General features: G+C 41.1%; 1 protein-coding gene across 1 annotated transcript in view; it reads left to right on the top strand.

Annotated features, from left to right (window-relative positions):
* The window catches only part of LOC134865401 (solute carrier organic anion transporter family member 5A1-like), a 30,974-nt gene that overhangs the window by 3,262 nt on the left and 11,928 nt on the right, over positions 1-15,784 (top strand). Inside the window, 3 exon segments of the mRNA XM_063884891.1 lie at positions 12,148-12,280; positions 12,818-13,035; positions 13,246-13,410. Of these exon segments, the coding sequence (XP_063740961.1) occupies positions 12,148-12,280; positions 12,818-13,035; positions 13,246-13,410 (516 nt within the window).

Here is a 15,784-nt window from a genome sequence, read left to right as displayed (position 1 = left end):
CATCCCAAAAGTGTTGGGTGGGTTAAAGGTCAGACCAGACCAGTTCCTCCACACCCAACTGCGAAAACCATTTTATAATGGATCTGGCTTTTACCGTTATGGACCATTCAAACAGGAAAAGGCTAAACACAAACTGATCCCTCCAAGTTGGAAGCCCACTATTGTCTGAAACTCATTGTATGTATCCCAAACACACACCGTCAGCAGCGGCAGACAATGCACGGCTGGACGTATATTCACCATTCGGCAGCGGTTGGCATTTTACTAGCTTTACACTCTGAAGACGCCACTGTCCTCCCTTTCCTCTAGTGTGTTATATAGGTTTTAGTGCATGTAAATGGGCTTAAATCCCTGTGTTCCCTCCAGAGGAACATCCTGCAGCCCTTATTGAAGGCACAGTTGCAGGGTTGGCACAGGAAGTAGAGTAAACAGCAGAGTTCCTGTAACCGCCATATTTTCCGTCGCCATGGTCTCCGTGTCGTTATGTCCAGATACTTCTGCAGCCAATTCAAATACCTAACCTTCGCACTTCTCTCCCCCCCCCCCCCCCCCCTTCCTTTCACCTCTCCCATTCTCCCCCAGAAGTTCTCGCTCCAGTGCACTCAAACAAGGTACAGCCTAATTAGACCAACAAATGAGAGGGGGGTTATGGAAGAGAGAGGGGGAGTGGGAGGGAAGGTCTTATGTGCATTCCTGTCATTGGTGGTGGTGGTGTTTGGTGGGGGGGGGGGGGGGGGTGGGTGAATGTCCCATCGTGGTTTGGCTCCGGTCCGAGAGAGAGGCTTTGATCAGTGCAGCAGCCGGTGCAATGTCACCTGCAAAGTCAGGGTGAAATGTGATTGGACACTTCCCTGGTTTTCTTTATAGAACATTTCCAAAGGGTGAGAGTTTACAAACCTAAATGTGGCTTTAATCTGCAAAATGCACGAGACTATTGGCAAAGAAATACATTCTTAATTAAATAAAAAACACATCTCGTAAAGACCGCGCTGCAAAGGCAGAGGTTATTGATTGACATCTTTTAATTTGTTGGTTTGGTAACAAAGTTTAAATAATCATGAAGAAAAGGGACTAAAGTGTTGCTGCAGTAAACGTTATGATTGCTTGGCCTTCCAACTCGGACTTTTAGTTTTTCTGTTGTCCTTACCTTATGAAAGTGCAATACTAAATCATAGAAGTCACCTTTTATGAATAAGATGTGGAAAAAACCTTAAGAACATCCAATGTTTAAACACATTGAATAGAACATCAGAATTATTCCATTTAGATCTTTTTACGAGTAAAGTTGAATACTTTGAATACTGCTTAGAGATGTTTATAACCTGACCTCGTCCACAGGGAAGCTGTGACTACTCAAAGCTCCTTTATTCGAATAAGCATAGACAAGGACACATTGGCCACAATTATTGGTCAGTTTTTCAATTGGTTATTGATAGAAAATCAATAAACAACGCAATCAATAAATAGTCATTTGTCAATCAAAATAACAGAGACCCAATTATCTGTTTTTTCTCCGTTCAACATCCTTCCAAATCAGATATGGAAGAACATAAATGTGAAGTCTTTTGGTTTTGGGAAATTGCTCTGGACATTTCTGACATTTATTTACAAAAAAAGCCCCCAAAAACCTCTCTCTTTGAGCCCTACCGACATCAACGGGACAATATATTGTATAACTCATCCCGACAAATAAACTATGAACATGCGACGGTCTTTAGTTGTTTTTGGTCTTAGCTGTATGTGCTCCACCAGCCACTTTGGGCAAGTAACCAGAGAGTGTCTGGTTGGACGCACTTGACCAGTAAACCCAGTATTCAGTAGCTTTTGTCGCTGCAGAATGAAAGCACTTGTTCCCCGGCCTGAGCGGTCCACGGTCAGCAGGACAGGCTGGCGCAGAGCGTCCAGCCAACAGATGCAGAAACACGTTGGTGGGTCGGATGGTTTTATGGACAGCTTCTCCAGTCACTGGCATGAGGACGCCATGTGACTGGCACAGTACCCAGGAAACACAACAATAGCCTGGTCCCAGTAGCTAATGTTTTCCATGTAATCAGTTGGAGAAGTGTTCTTTACCATAGTTTGCTGCTTTATTGAAACCTTTTTCTTGGCAAATGGAATCTTTTATAATTTCATAGTGTCTTTGTTTTCATTTCACTTTCTGACATGACACGTAAATTGACTTTTTAAGTGACCAATTGATATCAAAAATCTTGGAAATGAGCAGAACCAGCATGTCCTCTCTCGACGCTGTTCTTAGAAAGTGGAATCCTCAGAAATTCCAGTATTGCAAAACACAAATGTTATTCTGGTGTTTTTTTTTTACATCAGCTCGTTGGATCTTCTTCTGCTGTAACTTATTAGCATCTGGTTAGCAGTTGGCACAACCAGATGTTTATCTTCAACTCTTAATACTTGTGTAACAGTAATGGATGGGAACTCATAATAATCACATTTTCTTTTGCGGATTTCCTGGAAATTTGGTTTAATTTTAATATTACTATGACTAGGGAGTTGTGCTTGAGGCAGTTGAATACCTGACTCAAGGTAAAAGCACAGAAGATATTTAGTTTGCAGTTTGTTTGAAATGCTTTTTGTGTGTTTTAAACAATCTTGTGCTTTTGTTGGCTGATTTGACTCTCCTTCTCTCTGCTGTAGTAAGACTCTGCAGTGTGTCTGATATTGACCATGAAGTGTGCACAAAGGGCTGACTGTACACAAATAGGCATTGTATGCTACTGAACCCACTTGGGTTATTATATTAGTGGCAGAACATGAGATGAGCAGAGACAGAAGAAGACTTAAATAAATCTGCAGCTGTACGGTGGATTCAGCAGGAATGCCTCATGGATAGATCACCTTGTTATTCATTTAGCTTCCTCTCTGCAGACACTTTTAAAACACAGATTGATCCGGAGCTTACAAAAGGAGAGGAGGAATTTCCTGGCATAATGAAATCAGTTTGATTATACCATTTGTCTCGTAATCCTTTGTCAGATCAAAGGTGTCTTCTCGGCGGCTAATGGAGATAAAATGCTAACCGGGAGGGATGTTTTAAAATTGAGTTAATGGTGAATCTTAAGTCAGATGGCCACTGGGAACAGGGCCATCCCAGCAGCAGCCAGACAATGCAACACAGTCAGTGTGTGCCCCGCCTCGAATAATAAGAGCAGGCGACGTCACTCTGGGACAAAGCCGGGGTTTATTTCTGGTGATTTATTATCAAACGGGGAAATCCAACTGAAAACAGGACCGTAATCTCGCATGGGCTTTAAAGCTATTGGATTTTTCTCACCGAAATATGTGCACCCATTGTACCCAGCAGCCTCCATATTTTAGCTTTCAGGCTTTCCATGTTACCTTTCTGAACCTGGCTGCAGACATCATTCGAAAACTACGTTGCCAAAACCAAATAATGAATAAAACCATTGGCCCTGCTTTTGCGTTAGCCTACATATGAGATCACGCCCAAAGGCGTAACAGACCTCCATTAGAATAATTCAGCACAATATTGCTGTGTAACCCCAGTAAGGGACGCTCTGTTGAAATGTTTATGTGCCAGCTCAGAGACGCAATATGTTCCTCACCAGTGCCAGTTTGAGTTTGGCATGCTTTATGGTGCTGCGTACGCGACCTAAGACCTGAAGTTTTGCCAGGTTATTTGGATCACTGTAGGTTGTAATGGAGGCGATTAAATCACGCTTTACAGATATAAAAACAGCCCTTTCTCTGGAGCGGATAAAGAGGCATATCTGCAACCAGATTTTATGACTTTATTGCGTTTTTAAGTCCTTAGAGAGGCTTTATCAGAGACAGTTAGACTGACCTCTCCCTTATTTGATGTGTTTCTGTTCTCCTCCCTCAAACATCAACACAGAAGCTCCAGTAGTTAACTTAACCTTTGTCAATGTTTGCATGTTCACACATCTCACAGTTAATGTACAACGCCCCGTGTAACTGTGTCAGTCGCATCTGATTTTTTCAAGGATTTATGTGTTTTTTAAGCTTAATCCAGACTGCAAAGCTCTGATTGGTTGGCTTTTCCAAGGACAACAACATCAGACGTACAGTAGTTAAAATATAAAAGAGTCAGAGATGTGGATGGTGATTCAGAGTTGGAAATTAGGTCATCCTGGGTTCGTTTAATCTAAAGCTGTGGTGCGTGTGGTTGTACCTGTACAAATGATGGCAAACTATAATAAAAAAGGGTCTGCATTGAGGAACCGTGTACCACTATGTGCTGCAACTAATGATTTTATTGACCTTTGACTGTTTTCCAAAGCATTTACTCATCTGTGAGCATAGATAGTTAAAAAGTGCTGATCTCCACGTCTGAAAATGACTATAGTTTGACAGACATCCTTAAATCCAACAATATTGCAGTGAAATTGAACAGGAAAAAGCAGCAAATTCTTGGACAAATGTTAGTACTTCCAGCTTTAACTCAACCCTTTATTGACTTCATGATTTAAATATATAGTAAACTCTCCTCAGGCCAGTTTTCGTGATCAAGTTTTAGCAGTAGAACAAATCCCTCGGACTGCACCCATATATTTAAGTCTGGTGAGGTTTATTCTGCCCTAAATATGTGACCTGTAAACTGAGGACTAGAAACCAGGGGCGGTTCTTTTGGAGGCCTGCGACCCCCCCCTGTGGCCCCGCCTGCAAAAGAAAAGTTTATAATATTAGGATTTGATGGCTATAACGGGCGCGATAGTTGGATCTAATGTAACTCCGCATTCTAGTCGGACCCCTCTGTCATCTCCGAGCAGAGGCCGCTCCCTTTTATATTCAAGTAGGATTCAAGCCTAGATGTTGAGCGAGTAAAAACCGCAGGATATTGTTGCTGTAACCCCCCCCCCCGTAAAGTTGGTGTAGAACTGCCACTGTCAAAAAGGACTCTAAGGCTTACACGTTTCCCTGGTTTATCAGGAAACAGTTTGTGTGGAGAAACATTGAGTCCTGGTCAGCGACGTGCAGAGTGGAAGCGTCTTCACTCAGTTTGATTGCACGAGGCTTTTATCGGCTGCTGTGAGCGAGAGAAGAACAATTAAAGCAAGGCACTTTAACGGGCAGAGTTATTGGTTCCATCACCTGCTCGGGTCACTAACAGCATCATGTGTTCCCTCGTGGTGTTGCCAGGTACTCTGCATGAAAGCATTCACCCAATGGTCTAATTCTTCTTGACATGGAAAACCTAGAGGGTGGTAAATCCATTTGGTCCACTTCAGTCGCTCTGAAATGTTGTTTTATGCAGCAGCCAATCAATGGCACAATTACATTTCCACAGGTATTTATGGCATTGATCAAGTAGAAATGGCACATTCAATAAGAACTGATGCAGATTGAGCTGGGGAACAGAAATGAGTTGAAACCATTGGTAGCTAGCTGGTCAGGTTAGGGTTAGGGCCAACATTGGAGAAAAAAAATACTTGTAATGGTCCAGTAGGAACTGTAGGGCTGTCAGTTTATTGGTGTTTTAAATGCTGTTGTATATTTCTTACGAGGTCTAAAGGGAGGAAAAATTAACCGAGAGGATTATCCTTACTGGACAAGGACTGTGCTGAAAAATACATTCATCTCAGAAACAGAAGAGATGCTTTATGTCAGATTTAAAGCTATACTCACAACAAACATTAAATACATATCCTTGTGCCCATTTCACTAAGCATTAAAACAGATCAACTACGGATATATCAAATATAAAGTAGTACATTTGTCACTTTTCCCCGTAAAATGTTAAAGTGATGCCAGAAACAATCTCTCTGTCCGTCAGAAAGGGTTTAATGAGTCCAGAAATATGGAGGTGGGGTCAGGTGTCTGGTCAGATGGTAGAGACAGCTTACGGAGAATAAATAGGGGATGGATGTCCGGTGGGTCTGCGGGGGACGAGTGGCCGGCAGCAGGCTGACACTGAGACTGAGATTTCTGATCCTTTCTTTTACTCTCCTTTTTTCTGGAGAGGAAGTAAAGAAACCGGAGCTCTGGATCTATTTGTTGATTGAGGTGCAAATATATGACTCAGCAGCTTTCAGACATGAAGACACTATTATTTTAAGCTTCACTCTTATGCAGGATTTTCACCGGAAAGTGGGCGGGGCTTAATTCTGATCAAAAGTGACATTAGCACCTCATGCTATATTTTTCTAGAAAAACGTCTGCTTCATTCTCAGAGATCTTGGAACTATGCAATCAAATGGTGCTTAATTCTACTAAATATGTCGGGAAATGCTTTTCCATTCACCAAATATTTAGTCTGTTTCCATTTAATGAGGCATTAACTGTGTGTAAATATCTGTGTTACAAATGTAGGGTTGTAGGATTTAAGGGACAGAAATCCTGATGGCAGATTTCAGGAGATGTTGGCGCTGGCATCCCGTTGAAGTAGTAACGAGACAGTGCTGTGTCAGCAGTTGGCCCTGACAACGCCCTCCGACATCCCATAACATTTCATCGTGTCTCTCTGTGCTCCGGCCTGGTTTGGCCTCAGCTGTCTGAACATCACGTGGCTCCCCTCCCTGCATTGCCCTTGAGGACCAAATGTGAAATGCAACTGCTGGTTTGTAGGCAAGGCAGGTTCAATTAAATAGCAGATTTCAACGACCAGCGCTTTGCAGAAAAGGACATTCATGTTTAGTTAACCGTACATGCATTAAAGCTACTACTTACCCTACCTCACAGGGTATGTTTTACCTTTAATTTCAAGCTACTGTACACCATTTTCAATACACTACATTTACATGAACATTAGGTTGGTGTATATTGGAGTGTATTCTTATTAATTCTGTATATTTTATTATGTTTAGATACTCATGCATCCATCCACCTAAAAAGACAAGAGAATACAAATTAAAACAAGCTTAGATTACACAGTTATAAAAACAGGAATAAAAGATGTTCTCCTTTACGGCCATTAATCTTTGGACTAGTTTCCAGTTGAACCTAAAACCCAGACGTTCACTCTTTTTCCCATTTTGCTAAAAAGCGGATATTGAGCAACCAGTTTTGTCGGGATTATCTTGACCGTACTTGGATTTCTTTGTTATAATTAGTTTTTATTTATCTGTCTGTCTCTCTGTCTCTCTGTCTGTCCGTCTGTCCGTCCACCTAACCCTAACCCTGTACCCACACGTGCACTCGTTTTCCAATAGAATAGAAGTACTTCATTGATCGCAATTTGGGAAATGTTGTTGTTGCAGCATCATCAAAACAAAGCAAAGTAAAAACTCAAATCAAATGATCACCAGTTTTGTCAGGATTAACTTGACTGTACTTGAATTATTCCGTTAAAATGTCTCTTTATTTATTATTCGTACCGGTTAATGTGCTGGGATCTGTTAGTGTGATAGAGAGTGCAGTTGGAATTTAGCTAATGGCTAAATCTGGCCTCTCTTCTCTTCTTGAGATTGATATATTATGAAGCATGGCTCTTGGTTAATAACAATAACAGTGCAGTGTAAGGATAGTTATCTGCCATGATTACAAGGCAGTACAGGTTGAAACGTGTTCATTTAAAAGAAGTGAGGGATGCACTGGATAAACTATAACTGAACGCTGCTTTTCCAAGTTTAATTTTGACTTTGCTGCGAAGTTTAGAATTGTATTTGGACCCTAAACCATTGAGTGCTTTAAAAGCCAACAGCAGTGTTTGTAGTGTTTAGAAAGTGACAGATAAACCCGTCCATCATCTGGCAGAGATTTAATGAAGACCCATCAAAACTTGGCGAGAGCAGCCCTGATTTATGATTGTGATTTATGCTAAATGGATTGAAAGCTTACAAGTGTTCTGCTCGGTGATTGAGGCTTCCGAGGTTCTTTAGGCTGCACAGTCATTTCAAAATTGCATTTTACATTCGTTATTTGTTTTATTAGCTTTTCCTCTGATTTACCGCTGCCATCAATATCTTTTTACAGCCGTGTCGTGCCGCGTGTTGCTGAGGGAGACGTTTGGACTGTTGGTCAGCAGGATTATGGAAAGACTACTTGTCCAATTGTCATAAAACTTTGTGGAAGGCTTAATGGGCCAAAGAAGAACCCCTTAAATCTTGAATAACCATCGTAAACCTTTGAAAACAGCAAATATTTCCAAACTCTGCTATCGATTAAGGTTTTATTTGTGGGGAAAATGCACCTTACAAACTAACAGGTGCATGGGAACGTACCTAGAAAAGCTTGAATGTAGTTCAAAAGAACAAGAGATGTAAGTGTTGATTGAAATGTAGGCCATTTGCTCGGTATCCGTTGAGGGAAACAACATTTTTAACCTCATCCTTTCCACTTATAACCGCTCTGCGTTTCAGCCTGCTTACTGATGGCAAGCATGACTTTGATTCCTGCGCATCTTCATCCGGTAAACCCAACACTGCACAGCCTTAGGCCTGTGCCGTCCAACCCTCCGATGTTAGGCTCCTTTTCCTGGAAACTTGAAAAGTATGTGAACCAGAAATGGAAATATGTGAGGCAAAACCCCTGGAGTTAAACATCGCTGTGGATCTATAGAGAAAAGGGTTAAATGGTTGAGGTTGCACGGGCTCAAAGAGGAACCAATGTATACACGGTTTTAAATCCTTCCAATGCAATGTGTGGATCCAACCAACCGAATATGTAAAGAAGACAATGATCACAAATGTGTTTCTGAACCTCATGCATGCTTCTAATCCACATCAAACAATGGAGGAAAAAAGTCAAATTGAACCTGAAAAAAACCCATCGATCCAAAGAGATGTTTTACATTCTGCTTTGAAGTTGAAGCAGCTCTGAAATGCTGGGATCAGACTGTGATCCTAGGCTTTTTAATGATGTAAACTTGTCCTGTTCACTTGAATATATTTGCATTAATGACGATGATAGAAACCCATCTCTGATTCCCATTTCATTTGGACTTCATTTTAGATATTTACCTGAAACTGGCGCTGGGTATCATATTTAAAATGTTTTGTAACTCGATATGCAAATACTTTATTGCACAACAGAAATGCAAGTTCTGGCAAACCTCAGTCTCCTCTAACGATGCAGCAACGTACTAAACACAGAAATAATAATCGTGCAAGAGAAAGATGCAAAGTGACCCAATGGTGCAAGTAAAATGCATCAATAAGAACAGAATAAAGATCTTAGATATGGTTTCATAAAATACAAATGAATGTTAAGTTAAATACTGTACAGTGGAACCAAATGCCCCACATAAGTAAAGGCACCAAAACAGTCGATATGTAGATCTTAAAACAAGCAACACTTTTGAATGTTGTCTTCACACACTATGTCCATCTTTAGATCAGAGTAGATTCAACTTAATTGTCATTACACACAACGAAATACACTTTGCATCCAACCAGAAAAAGTGCAAACACTAGGTGAATTGCGTAATGCTACAGTGTTCGTCTCCATGTCTCCATGCTGTCCCTTTTTTTTAATCCAAGCTGTTTCCAGCCGCTCGTCTTTTATCCCTGTGCTGATGGTTTGCATCCCGTTGCGTAATACAGCATCACGCCAGCCGAGGGTTTTCCCTCCTCTCCTTCTAGATGAGGGATTACCCACGATGCCGCTGGGTCTCCGTGAAAAGCCCAAGCCCTCAATCCCATCCCGACCCTTTATCACCCCGGCTCTGGCTTTCCTCGTCGGATGATGTAATGGTCTAATGGGGAGAGGAAAATATCCCTCAGCGATGGGCAATACACCAGTTTAACATATCGATTAGTTCTCATGCATCAGGGCCGGAGGTGGAAGAAGAACTGTAATATTTGACTGAAGTTAAAGTAGAAATAATACTTAAAAAAAATACTCTGTTCCAAGACATTCATTCAACATTTTAGTTGAGTAAAAGTATCGGCATCAAATTATACTTAAGTACCAAAAGTAAAAGTCGTTTTTGGTAAATGGTTCCCAACGAATTATGATTAAAACCCGATGAATAAGCAGGTTATATTTGTGATACTGTAATGCATGCATTTACTCTTTGTCTATCAGGGTTTTTTTTATAGATAATATAGCACGAGGCGCTGACGTCACTTCTGGTCAAATTTAAGCCCCGCCCACTTTCAGGTGTAAATCCTGCATCAGAGCGAAGCGGAAAATAATAGTGTCTTCATGTCTTAAAGCTGCTGAGTCATATATTGCACCTCCAACAACAAATAAATCCAGAGCTCCGGTTTCTTTACTTCCTCTCCAGAAAAAAGGAGAGTAAAAGAAAGGATCAGAAATCTCAGTCTCAGTGTCAGCCTGCTGCCTGCCACTCGTCCCCCGCAGACCCACCGGACATCCATCCCCTATTCATTCTCCGTAAGCTGTCTCTGCCGTCTGACCAGACATCTGACCCCATCTCCATATCTCTGGACTCAGTAAATCCTTTCTGACCAGCAGAGAGATTGTTTCCTGGCAACACTTTAACATTTTACGGGGAAATCTGCATTTTGGTTTGAGGGAGCAGAGACCCTGTTACCTGGTTTAAACTAAACCCTGTAAATGTGTATTGCTGTTGCCCACTCACGTTGAAAGATTACATTTGCTTTTGTTCCACACTGTCTCCTACAAAGTTTCAATGAGAGAATACTCTGAATGAATGGAAGAGGATTAGGAACACGTGTGATTTTTTTGTTCTGTTTTTTTTGTTCTGAGATCAAAGATCATTATATATTTTTTGTGAAATTAGATTTCTGACTTTAATCTCAGAACTCAATTCCACATTAGGCGCGAATCCTCTTTAAGCGTAAAAACGAAACAAAAAAGCAGAAATCTCCTAATTATAAAATGCAAAGCTAAGCAATAAAACCAAAGCTAATGCAAACCATTAAAACCTAGAAATAAAACAAATAAAAAGCAATAACCAAAGTAAGAAACCCCCCGTATGGAAACTCCAATGGTGTGGGGCTTTTTTACCTGAGGTGTTTGATAATGGCAATCAGAAAATGGCTCGTAGAGAACAGTGCTTGTATGTTATGTCCTTTAGTTCGACCTCTGCTCCATTGACTTGTGACACAGTTGTACCCGTTCTTCCACCAGTCTAACCATGGTGGGTATTTTAAAAAGTAAGAAGATTAGATTTAGTTTTAGTCTCCACGTTTCCAAGCTGTCGTTTTATTTTGAAAATCATGATATTAGTGACTATAAATCCTCCACGAGGCGCCTGTTAAAATACTACTGACGTGAACCCAGTGCTCCCAGTGCGTTCCCAGGACTCCAGTGCCTAGCCCAGCCTGGAGTTTTTGAGTCACGCCACCGGATTGTCAGAGTTTTTGCTTTCAACTCCGGCCAGAGACCTTAAGATGTTAATTCCCTCTAATTGGAGAAATCGTATTCTCAGCCCCTTATTACACGGTCATATGATCCACACACATGACCCTCACACATGGCCTTTTGTACCCCGCTCCCAAAGCTAGATTAGGGTTGATTTGAACAGTTACATGAGGGTTAAAGTTAGACACTGAGTTTGGCTGATTGAATAACCTGGACTCAGATTATTTTGCACTAAAAGAAGGTACAAGAAAACTGTAGAAAAGTCCTTTGTTCGCTGTGAAAGTGCTGTGGTTTAGAGTTAATCCTACGTAATCAGGTGGCTTTTTATGCAGGAACAGTAGCTTAATAGCCTGAGTTAAATAAAACACATCGCTCTATGTTCACCTGTCTGTAGCCACATATCAGACATTTTTTTATCTTTGTCTTAATGCTTTTCACTCATTCAAACCACATGTTCTGCATATTTGTGATACTGTATTAGCATAAAAATATACCTTTGTATCGTTAAACGTACCTTCTGATATTCCAGTTCACAGAAATGCATCTTAACTGCATTAACCTTCTGTAAGGCTCCTTAATTGTTAACATGGGAGTAATACATCCCCAATTATGCAGATTAATGGAGGTTTTTTAGCCTCTCTTAGATGTAGTTTTGGTTTAATGCCACATTTACCTTATAGCTCCACCAGTAAACAGCAGACAGACACATTTGGACACTAACTAACTAATACATTCTCAAGAGCTGGAGGAAAAAGGAGATCAAATACTTTCACCACATGGATACAAACATAACGTTGTTTAATATCTACTGGATGTAGAAGAAGGCTCTACAACTTAATGCAACTTTGCTTATTTGCATCACTTGACAGAGTTTCTGCCAAAGTTTGACTCTTCTTATCTCTTCCTTCCTCTCCTCAGCCATCATGTATGTGATGGGAGCGCTGGGTCCTGCAGCTGGGTACCTACTGGGAGGAGTCCTCATCGGCTTTTACGTTGACCCAAAAACTGCGGTCACCATCGATCAGAGCGACCCCCGCTTCATCGGAAACTGGTGAGCGCTGCTTTTGGTTGGAGTGTAATATTTATTAACCCAATTTTCCCTCTGGTGTTACATATTTCAAATGGACACATGCAAAACATGCCATCATATATATTGTTTTTTGGTTGTGCAGGGGCGTGAACTGGTACCCAACCAATGCATAACTTTAAATACGTATGATGGTGTTCAGGTCATGTTGTTTTAGTAAATCTGTTGCTGTTGCAGTTAGTCATTTCCTAACAGCTCAGTGATGCCATTTTCTTACTGAAAGCACAACCAGTGAGTCACCAGCTGACAGCCTTGGGCTTCTTACATGAATTATAGGTGATGATATTAGGAAGAGGATGGATGGCACAAGCCTGACGATAGTTAATAAAAACATGTATGTGCACAATAAAAAGACAGAGCGATGAAACGATACTAAGTCTGGACTGTGGCTGCAGGAATAAAAGGTTCAATCAAACACGTTTTAAGTCTGTGGAATACCCTTTAAAGGCAGGGATATTTCCTGTATTGTGAGTAATTTATGTTCCTAACTTGTCCGTCCAGGTGGAGCGGGTTCCTGCTGTGTGCCGTTGCCATGCTGCTGGTCATCTTCCCCATGTTCACCTTCCCCAAGAAGCTGCCCCCCCGACACAAGAAGAAGAAGAGGAGGAAAAAGCTGAGCATGGACAACCTGTCCAGCGACGACGACGTCCTCAAGGAGAAGAGCAACAACAAGAGCCAGGCGGTCACCTCGTCCATGGGCTTCGGAAAGGACATCAAAGGTACTGAAGTCATGTGACCGTGCTGTAGTTCCTTTATTGCCCAACATTTGCCACCTTTAGCTTAGCGGTGGAGACGTGAAGTCATGTGACCGTGCTGTAGTTCCTTTATAGCCCAACATTAGCCGCCTTTAGCTTAGCGGTGGAGACGTGAAGTCATGTGACCGTGCTGTAGTTCTTTTATAGCCTAACATCTCCTCTCCTCCTCTGCAGATCTCCCTAAAGCCGCGGTCAGGATCCTCAGCAACGTGACCTTCTTGTTCGTCAGCCTCTCGTACACGGCAGAGAGCGCCATCGTCACTGCCTTCATCACCTTCATCCCCAAGTTCATCGAGTCTCAGTTCGGCATCCCGGCCTCGAGTGCCAGTATCTACACCGGTGAGCTGAATACACACACATCACGATGTGCCAACACACACCTTATCACATGATGACATCTGTAATTCATACGCTTGAATCAGAAGATGCAAACATAGGAATTATTTCTCATAAAACCCACGTTCAAGAGGAATTTGAGCGTCTTTAGGACACACCCTCCTTCTTTATGAACTCCTCTTCCACAGCAGGTCAGACATGATGCAGACAGAGCAGAATATTAACAGAACACACTCCACTTTACTTTCTGCCCGCTCAGCTGCTCTGCTGGTTTTTTATCTCAGCGCAGAGGAGGAGCGCCCGGTCACACATTAATAATAAAGAAAATGCTGGTCTTCAAGTGAAGGGCGCACCTGGGACACAGAGCTGGAGCACTGAGTCCATCACACACACATTTAGAAACACACACACATGCATAAAAGCACTCTGCATACACTCACAATCACATGCATGCTTAAACATCTAGGCTAATAAATGTCGTGCTCACACAGGATGTTAACAAGCGAGCAATGTAACACGAATTTCAAAATAATATATTTTTGTATTTTTCACATTTTCGAAATAAAATATCTTAAAATGCTTATTGTGAACACTAACACAAATTAATGTTCAAATGCTTATATTTTCAAAATGCTAAAAGCTTCATCTCATGGTTGCTTTAATGTCATTTTTGCTCTAGTTGATTTTTACATGCTCATGTTTTCAAAACACGATATTTTCAAAATAAAATGCTAATTATGACCCTTGCAACGTGCTAATATCAGTATTATATTATTCTTAAATGCTAAAATGTACGTCCAATAGTCTATAATCATTTGCATATTCATGTGCACGGTGTAGCATTGTTTTATTTTTCGACAGATGTATTAAACATTTAAAAAATGATATTTATGCTTCTTGACTTTTGCCCAGGTTTTCAAAATAAAATATTTAAAATGTGAACTTAAAATGTCGTTGTTATGCTAATATTGTAAGCTGAGAGTTATTTATTAGTCGATCAATATTTTGAAAATTCATGTGCACATTTTGCCTAATTTAATTTTGAAAAACCTTTTCTTTTATTTTGAAAAACTGAAATAGTGTAGGTATTAAAATATATTATTCTTTATATTTTTTTCCCCTTTTCCTAATTTCTATTTCTATTTCTTGACCATTGCACCACTTTATATTAACATGCTTGTGTTTTCTAAATAACACATTTGAAAAAGTGCTAATTGAGAATTAAAACATGCTAATATTTAACTGTTAATTAGCAGTTGCTGCATTGTTTGCACACAACGTTCTGTTGTTTAAATAGCATACATATTATTGAAATTACACTCTTTATTTCCTTTACTTTCTGCTACTATTGTTACGCAACACCAGGACAAATCCATTGCATGTGAAATCCTGCTTGGCAGTGAACCTGGTTCTGGCACGTGTCTATATTTGCTCAGAAAAAACAAGCTGTTTCTGTGTGTTGTGACACTCGATGTTTCCTTGAGGCAGATTTTAGAAGTTAAGTTGTGGTCCCTACAGAGCTACAGGTTGGGTAATGCTGCAACAACAAGTGCTTCATCTAGGCCTCATGTGATATCCTGATACCTACACCACAACAATGGTGACAGGAAGTCATGTGACCGTGCTGTAGTTCCTTTATAGCCGAACATTAGCCTCCTTTAGCTTAGCGGTGGGGACATGAAGTCATGTGACCGTGCTGTAGTTCCTTTATAGCCGAACATTAGCCTCCTTTAGTTTAGCGGTGGTGAGATGAAGTCATGTGACCGTGCTGTAGTTCCTTTATAGCCCAACATTAGCCTCCTTTAGCTTAGCGGTGGGGACATGAAGTCATGTGACCGTGCTGTAGTTCCTTTATAGCCGAACATTAGCCTCCTTTAGCTTAGCGGTGGTGACATGAAGTCATGTGACCGTGCTGTAGTTCCTTTATAGCCCAACATTAGCTGCCTTTAGCTTAGCGGTGGGGACATGAAGTCATGTGACCGTGCTGTAGTTCCTTTATAGCCCAACATTAGCATCCTTTAGCTTAGCGGTGGGGACATGAAGTCATGTGACCGTGCTGTAGTTCCTTTATAGCCCAACATTAGCATCCTTTAGCTTAGCGATGGGGACGTGAAGTCATGTGACCGTGCTGTAGTTCCTCTATAACTATAGAAGTGAAATGTGTTTAGAGGAGCACAGCGCCGTGTTGCAGACATCTTGAGTCTGGAGTTTGTTTTAAAGATAGAGAGACGCTCGGCCGATAAGAGGAAGACCTGCTCTGCAGAGATGACGGCTATTTGGGTTTCTTGTGGTTGTGATAGCAGAGGAACTTTGAAAGCTTTTCTCTGTATATGTGATGGACAAGTCGTCAGATAAACAGAAGCTTAAACTAAAAGGA

This window comes from Eleginops maclovinus, chromosome 6 (assembly GCF_036324505.1).
Source record: "Eleginops maclovinus isolate JMC-PN-2008 ecotype Puerto Natales chromosome 6, JC_Emac_rtc_rv5, whole genome shotgun sequence".
NCBI lineage: Eukaryota > Metazoa > Chordata > Actinopteri > Perciformes > Eleginopidae > Eleginops > Eleginops maclovinus.
Note: the sequence above shows the minus strand (reverse complement) of the source record. Positions and strands in the feature narration are given on the sequence as shown.